At 37.3% G+C, this 8,610-nt stretch overlaps 1 protein-coding gene across 2 annotated transcripts in view; it reads right to left on the reverse strand.

Annotated features, from left to right (window-relative positions):
* Positions 1-6,605: 6,605 nt before the first annotated feature.
* LOC150075282 (uncharacterized) overlaps positions 6,606-8,610 on the reverse strand; it is a 71,746-nt gene continuing 69,741 nt past the window's right edge. For both annotated transcript variants that reach the window (XM_090388291.1, XM_090388292.1), the window contains exons 6-7: positions 7,873-7,942; positions 6,606-6,825 (exon numbers count right to left, since the gene is read on the reverse strand). In XM_090388291.1, the coding sequence (XP_090244417.1) occupies positions 6,752-6,825; positions 7,873-7,942 (144 nt within the window). In that variant the 3' untranslated portion in view covers positions 6,606-6,751. The remainder of the gene's footprint in view (positions 6,826-7,872; positions 7,943-8,610) is intronic.

An 8,610-nucleotide genomic window follows, 5' to 3' on the forward strand; every position in this document is an offset into this window, starting at 1 on the left:
ATAAAGCTATTGGCCGCAACTTTTGTCCATCTCTACTCCCACCTCTGTCCAAACCAGATGGTTCTGTTGTCACTTCATCCAAGGATAAAGCTGACCTGCTAGCATCCCATTTTTCTTCCAGCTCATGTATTAATGATCTTGGTAAAACACCTCCCACCATTCCCAACATGCTCCATTCAATGCCTCCTGTGGTCTTCCGTCAAAAGGATATCAGAAGGATTTTGATAAATCTTGATGCTAAGAAAGCTCCAGGTCCTGATGGTATTTCTCCACTTGTTCTCAAAACCTGTGTTCCTGAACTTACTCCTATTCTTTGCCGCCTTTTTTCACTTTTTTATTCCAAAGGTGATTTTCCTTCTGCTTGGAAATTTGCTCATATCCAGCCAGTTCCTAAAAAGAGTGACAAATCCCTCCCATCCAGTTATCGTCCCATTGCAATTACTTCTACTCTTTCTAAAGTAATGGAGAAATCAATTAACCGCCAATTAAACTACCTAGAAACCTTCCGTCTGATCAACGATCACCAGTATGGATTCCGTCAGTGTCGATCCACTGGAGATATTCTGGCTTATGTTACCCATTTATGGACTAATTCAATGGAAAGGTTTGGTGAAACACAAGTAGTTGCTCTTGACATCTCAAAGACTTTTGATCGTGTTTGGCATAAAGGTCTTCTAAACAAGCTTCCATCTTATCATTTGCCAACTGTTTTTAGTAATTGGTTATCCAGTTTTCTCTCTGATCCTTCACTGAGGGTGATGGTAGATGGCTCTCTGTCTTCTAACTTCTCCACTAATGCCGGTGTCCCCCAAGGTTCAGTTCTTTTTCTCACTCTTTTCCTCTTGTATATCAATGACCTTCCATTGACTGGAAATCCTATCCATAGTTTTGCCGATGATAGCACATTGCATTCAACTTTCCATTTTGAGAAATCTTGTCCTGCTCAATTGGCTTCAACTTCTCGAAAATCTGCTACCAATTCCTTAAATGCCGATCTTCAGGTAATTCTCCAGTGGGGCAAAGACAACTTAGTTGATTTCAACCCTTCTAAAACTCAGTCTTGTCTTATATCTCGCAAAAAGGATTCTTCTGCTCCTATGCTTATCTTTAGTGACACTCTGATTTCTAGGCAAAATGATATATCTCTTTTGGGGATTACCCTGACTTCTAATCTCTCTTGGCACAAGCACATTACAAATATTGCTTCCTCTGCATCTAAAAAACTTGGTTTCCTCTTTTGCTCTCGGCGTTACTTTTCTTCCAAACAGCTGCTCACTCTGTATAAATCGCAAATCTGCCCTGCCATGGAATATTGTTCCCACATCTGGGGTGGTGCCCCCAAAACCTCCCTCAGGCTTCTTGATTCCATTCAGAAAAGGGCAGTTAGGTTAATTAATGATTCATCTCTAACAGAGTCTCTCCACTCGCTTTCTCATAGACGCACTGTTTCTGCTGCATGCCTCTTCTACAGATACTTCCATGGGCACTGTTCTTCTGAATTGGCTTCTGTAATTCCCGCTCTCTCTTTCAAAACAGTCCGAACACATGCCACCACCAGCCAACATCCATTTACTGTCCAACTTCAAACCCACAAAACCAACTTTTCGTATTCCTCATTTATTCATTCGACTGCCGTTTTCTGGAACAACCTTCCTTCATACGTATTTCCTGAAAATTACAATCTACAGAAGTTCAAGTCCAATGTCAACAAATATCTTATTTTGTCTTCTCAACCTTCAACCCAAGCACGGTACTAAGTACCATAGGTTCTAATACCTCTCGTGTTTGGGGTTCACATAAAAAAAAATAATAAATAAAAAAACCTGCTTTGGCAGCCTGTTGGTATTGCTCAGAAAACTTCATATCTGACTGCACAATTACTCGCAGGTCTTTTTTATTTTCTACCACCCTAAGTGTAGTACCACACAGTTGGTATGTTCCTCTGGGGTTACTTCTACCAATATGCAGTACTTTGCAATTGTCAGTGTTAAAACTTCAGTTGCCACTTCTCAGCCCATCTACCCTAATTTTCTAGATTCTGTTGCAGTAGCACACTGCCATTACTGTCATTAAAAACCCTGCCAACCTTTGTGTCATCTGCAAACTTCGACACCAAGCCTGATATATCTTCATTTATATAATTGATAATTATATAAAACAACAATGGGCCCAACACTGAACTCTGTAGGACTCCACTAATAACATTAGTCCACGAAGAGCAGCGTCCATCGATTACCACTCTCTGTCTTCTCCCATTCAGCCACTCTTTTATCCATTGTAGCAACTTACCCTTAATACCATTCTGCTCCAATTTGTACAGTAGTCTTCCATGTGGAAAAGTGTCAAAAGCTTTCCTGAAATCCAAGTATATGATATCAAAATTATTTTTTGCATCCAGTTTTTGTCACTACATCATAGTATCCAATCAAATTGGCCAGACAAGACTTCCCCTTAAACCCATGCTGTTTCCAAGCTATAACTGAAGTCTTGTCTAGATGATCCTGCAGTGCTACTTTAACCAGTGCCTCCATTAATTTCCCTGGAACAGAAATTAAACTAACATGTCTGTAATTACTTGTGTCACCCTTTGTGAATTGGGGATACATTTGCACATCTCTAGTCCATGGGGACTTCCCCTCAGTCCAGGGATGCTCTCATAATTATGGCTAAGGGTTTGCTTAGTTCCTTTGCTGGATCCAGTTATATTAATGGCTGCCACCATTAATATAACTGGATAGATCCCATCCACCCCAGGAGCCTTTCTTAGGTTTAACTTCGACAATTTCTACTCCACTTTGCTCTCAGTTATTAAAAAATCATTAAGCACCCTGTTACAGTTTGATAAACTTCTAGCATTTTCCTCCCTTAATAGCTCTTCATGTGTGAATGTAGATGCGAAATACTCATTGTTTGTTAGCTATTTCAGCAGGATCATCAACATTTGAACTATCGATATCAAGTGGACCAATCTGATTCATCCCCTTCCTTTTAGAGTTCATATAAGTAAAGATGTCCTTGCTGTTTTTCTTAACATCCTTTGCCAAAGATTTCTAGTAATCTGCCTTTGCTTGTCTAATCTCCTCTGTGACTTGATTACAGACTAGCTTGTATCTATCATAGGGTTCTGTGTTGCCTGATAATTTATATGCATCCCATGCATTTTTCTTCTCTGCCAATGGTCTCATGCTGACTGGGCTAGCCGGGTGGATAAAGTGCCTGCCTGGCAACCTAAAGGTCATGGGTTCGAATCCCACCTCAGGCTTGGATCAAAATACTGCAAAAACCTTGGGAGGTGTATTATGGACACAGAAGCTGATGTGCCAACAACTACCAAAAAAAAAAAAAAATGGTCTAATTAGTTCATTTGACAATCATTTAGGCCTAAACCTTTAACAATACTTCTTAATCGGTATGAAAAGCCTAGTAGCTTCCCTGATTAATTCCTTGAATGCTTCCCACTTATTCTTAATACATGAATAATCACTGCTGATAACCAGATCAAGAGTATTACCCTCTCTGGTTGCCTCTAGGACATGCTGCTGCAGAAAACAATCATCCAATAAATCCACAAAAGCCTTGCTTATGTGCAAGTTCCAGTCAATATCTGGGAAGTTAAAATCCTCCATTATAAGACATTCTTATTTACTAGCCCACTCTATTTCTCTGTACAATTATTCATTGTATTCATTAGACCTATAACACACTCCTACTCTTATTTTTGCTTTCCCAGTGCCTATGTCACACAAAACTGACTCAACATTGCACTGTCCATCTATATCAGCTGGATGCACTTCCTTAGATTTTGTTTTTCTTAATTAACAGCATAACCCCTCCTCCCTTTCTGTACACATTGTACTCCTCAAATTCCAATTCTGCATTCCTAATATCTGTGTAACACCACGTCTCTGATATTCCAACAATATCTGCCTTTGATGTTTTGACCAGCACTTCAAATTCATCAAATTTATTTACTATATTATTATTAGCCATATGGTGCAAGGAAGGAAGCCTGAGGCTTTTGCTACACCAGCCAAAAAAAAAAAAAAAAAAAAAATTTCTGAGTTACCCTGAGAGAGAGAGAGAGAGAGAGAGAGAGTCAGAAATAGAAGGGAATCACCAAGGAAGAAAAGAATGATGATATCCAGCTCAGGACCCTGAGTGTTCCAAGCCCATACATACTCACCAGATGTGAGCCCCTCTTTCATTGGTGTACATGCAAGTATACATGCATCTATTCTTATTCTTAGTTACCCTAACACATCCCATGTATTTATTTGTTTCATGACTGCCATCAGCCTCTGAAACCCACAGCAACCCTCGCTTCAGGTCGCTGCTCATTCTAATAGAAGTAGTGCAAGAATCACCTTCATCTCTTCCTGTGGCTACTTTTAACCTTTTAGTCTGTGAATCCCTCCCCAAGCTAGCAGTTTTCTGACCCACCTAACATTGCCTTGATAGCATCAGCAAACACTCTTGCAACCTTTCTATTTAAGTGTATCCCATCCCTGTAGAAGCAGTCTCTCCTGTTAACAAGCACAGACCATGCTGAATAAAATTCTACTCAATAAGCCTTGCACAATCCCTCCAGGGCCGAATTGACTGACAAGGCTCTCATCATATACTCTCTCTTATCATGTCTGGGCAGAATTGCAGACAATTTCAAATTTAACCCTAACTCAACTTTTTTTCAACGTTGACTTGTACTTGTTAAGTAAATCTGCAGACCTCCTACTCTTAATGTCATTGGTGCCAATGATATCACCAAACTGCATCTGTGACAGTCATTCTGCTTTTATTTAAATGAATGTCTTTATTGCAATATCAATAGTGATGAAATAGTTGTAAGGATCATTGCTGCTAAATATTAGTATATCCTTTGGGAAATTGTTTATTTACAATACCCCAGGGTCCTGAGCTGGATATCATCATCATTCTTCTCTTTCTTGGCGATTCCTTCTACTCTCTCTTTCTCTCTCAGGGTAACTCGGAAATTTTTTTTAGCTGGTGCAGCATAAGCTTCTGGCTTCCTTGCACTACATGGCTAATAATAATAATATATATACAACAATAACACCATAGTTGTGAGAGCTTTAATTTGAAACATTTTCTTTCTCTTCATTTCTACTGGGGACTGATCCTCTTATGCTGGCAATAAGTATTAACAGAAGGAAAGTTAAATGTTCTGCTTTGATGCCTCATCACCAGGAGAAAAGTTAAATGTTCTACTTTGGTGCTTCATCATTGTAGGATTACTTGACAGTTTGCACATTGGTTACCATGCTTCCCATAAGTGATCAGCAAAATCATTCTTATTAGATTTAGTATCCTGCAACACAAGGATACTTTGGATCATCAACTTTGAAACACCTTAACCAGTTAATTTGCAGACAAGTTTTTATCTTCTAGTATGCTACTTTAGCTTATCATGTGCTTTAATCATAACGCATGCAGTCATTTTAATTTATTTACTAGAAACAATTGCTGGAACTGCAGCATTGAAAATTCCTTATATTTGGTGGAAGATAATCTAAAACCAGTCTATAGATTATAGTTTGAGCAGCCATTAGAGGACAATGATTATATTTCACACTTCTTTGATGAATCGATAAATAATGACTTGTACCTGATTGCAAGGAGTAAACTGGAGGCATTTCATCAGTATACATTGATGAAATGCCTTTAACAGCTGAATGACATTTTTGGTTTCAAGAAAATAGTGCTTGTATAGACAAATAGTGAATGAAGGCATGAGAGGTGCTTGGACAAGACGTTATGGTGCAGTTTAGTTGCCACCCTGAGGCCAGACTGTAATTTGCCACCTGCTGATTTCTTTCCATGAGGATATACAAAAGTAGTTGTTTACTTAAACAGATTTTGGAGAATTAACACAAGAGTATTTTGAAATTGTACTATTATTCAAAGAATATAAGGTTATGGAGAAAGTGCTAGAAAGTGTTGTTATTGCCAGCACATACTCTGCATTAGTGGTGTGCCAAAGTGTAACATATGTGCTACTTCTGGCATGTTAAATAGTCTTTGTAGCATGATGTAAAAATTGTAAATTTTTGTATTATTTACAGCTCATTCTGCTATAACATGCATGCACATTTTTGTATAACACTCAAGAGATAGCTTCCACAAAGGCTGTAAATTGTCATTACTTATCCAGTTTTCAGACTTAATTTTTATTCTGTGGCCTTGATTAGATTTCTAGTTATTATTATTATTATTAGCCATATGGTACAAGGAAGCCTGAGGCTTATGCTGCACCAGGAAAAAAAAAGTTGCCGGTTACCCTGAGAGAGAGGGAGAGGGAGAGGGAGAGTCAAAAGTAGAAGGGAATCGCCAAGAAAGAGAAGAATGATGATATCCAGCTCAGGACCCTGGGTGTGCCAAGCCCATACTCACCAGATGTGAGTCCCCGGGGTTAAATGGTTACTGAAGAACACCAAAGAAAATTGTGATAAATTCGATAAAACTTTAGCTTTTATTTCTTAATAATTACAATATGAATGAAAGATAAGGAAAATGTATGGGTAATATACAGTAGTATCTTGTCTTCTCAAAACATTTTATTCATATTTTCAGCAGACTTGGCTGTAAAAGCTTTATATCGGTGGGATGATGGTTTTAAGTATAAAAATGATCAATTTATATTGAATATTCTTTACACTGAAATGTGAAAACCTGTAATTAAATCCCCCCCCCCCCATTCCTCAGAATGAAAATAGCACTGCTTCATATCCAAAAACTAAGATTCCTTATTATGGAAGGGCGGTAGATTCCTTTGTAAGCGAACAATTCGTGTTCTGGCTAGTTCCAATTCTGAAATGAGAACAAAACGTATTAAATGACCATGCTATTAATAAAATGTTAATATCTGCCAACTTAAAAAACCTTTTTGTATTTTGCCCATATAGGATATGTATATGACAAGAATGAGAATAATCTAGTATTATTATTGGTGGGTAGCATGAATTTTTGATTGCTATTCTAGAAAAGCTTTTAAGCAGTTTAAAAACTGTTCTTGACATTTTATCAAGAAAGCCCTAGTGGTTTTAAATGTTACTTGGAAATATCAGAACAATTCCATCATCTTTTAACATTGCTGGCCTCTGTGAACTTAAGAAAACTGAAAAGCAAAAGACATTTCCCATAGACTTAGTTCTGTATGAGATTCCTGAGTTTAAACCACAGAAATATGTACTCATATTTCTGTGGTTTAAATATATTAAAACTGTCTTACGATTTTTTCAAGCGAAAAAATAATTTTAAATGCTTAAGCAGAAAAATATTTTGAGAGAATGGAACTTAAATTTTTTTACATTTCTCAAACCTAAACAATGAACTCCTGGGGCAGGAGCAGCAGTGCGTAGCAGACGCTTCTTGATTAGACTGGGGTTTGAGCCCATGACCACCGCATATCCCCAGAGCAATATAGCCTTAGTTGCTAATGCTCCTAAAAACCAAATAACAAACAAACAAACCTGGGGCAGGGTAATACATATCTTAATACTGGGACAGTATTAACATGTATGTCTCTAAGTGGCTGCATTCAGATGTCAGTCCTCAATGGTGACAGAATGAACACACAACACTCACCTTTAGTGAGACTGTGTGTGCTTAAAATTCTTGACTTTAATGAGTGTGGCAACATACTTCTGTATGAGGAAAATTTCTCTTTATTTGAAAGGTTGTTTAGCACAGATCAACTTGGGGGGGGGGGGGAATTAAGTGGCTCTTGGAGAATTAAAACCACATTAAAAAATGCATAATTTTTTGTAAAACTAGAATAGACAGAGATAAGAATGTTTTATTTTATATATTTTCCATTTGGCTTGCTGTAAACTTATTTCTAATTTTTATGCTTACCTTTTTCTTTTTTCTCTAATTCTTCCTGTAATCTTTTCACTTCTTCTTCGCAGGAACTTTCAAACCCTTTCTAAAATTTCAGAGTTACAGTTCATTATCTCATAGTAATAATAATGACCTATCTTAATTTTTAAATAGTTTTAATAAAATAATTGCAGCAATTATAAATTTTCATAAAAGTAAAAGTGAAATATGATTAAGCTGGTGTTTTTTTAATATGGTGCATATTAATAAAAAAAAATCATGCAAATAAGTAAATCAACTCATTATTTGAAATTAATAGACTACACTGGAAAATTGTGAGAAAGTTAAGGTAATTTCCATGGGTTTATTCATTACAAACTAATACAATTTCTTTCTCCACAATATTATTATGGCCGCCTTCGTAGCCAAGTGAGCAGGAGCAGCAGTGTGTAGCACATGCTTCTTGATTAGACCGGGGTTCGAGCCCATGACCACCAAATACGGAGGATGCGGAAAGGTCAGGGAATGATCACCGCATATCCCCAGAGCAATATGGCCTTAGTTGCTAATGCTCCTAAAAACCAAATAACAAACAAACAAACAATATTATTACTAAAGTGTTGTGCAGGAAAAACACGTATAAATGCTTATTTTCATATTTTTAGCGAAGAAAATTCCATTTCTGTCTTAAAGTGCTAAAGCAGTATTTTATCCCTCATTATACACAAAATAGCATATGGATTTTCTAGCACAAAAAACTCAGAGCAACAACAG

This window comes from Mastigoproctus giganteus, chromosome 14, assembly GCF_048544385.1.
Source record: "Mastigoproctus giganteus isolate SK-2022 chromosome 14, ASM4854438v1, whole genome shotgun sequence".
NCBI classification, from domain to species: domain Eukaryota; kingdom Metazoa; phylum Arthropoda; class Arachnida; order Uropygi; family Thelyphonidae; genus Mastigoproctus; species Mastigoproctus giganteus.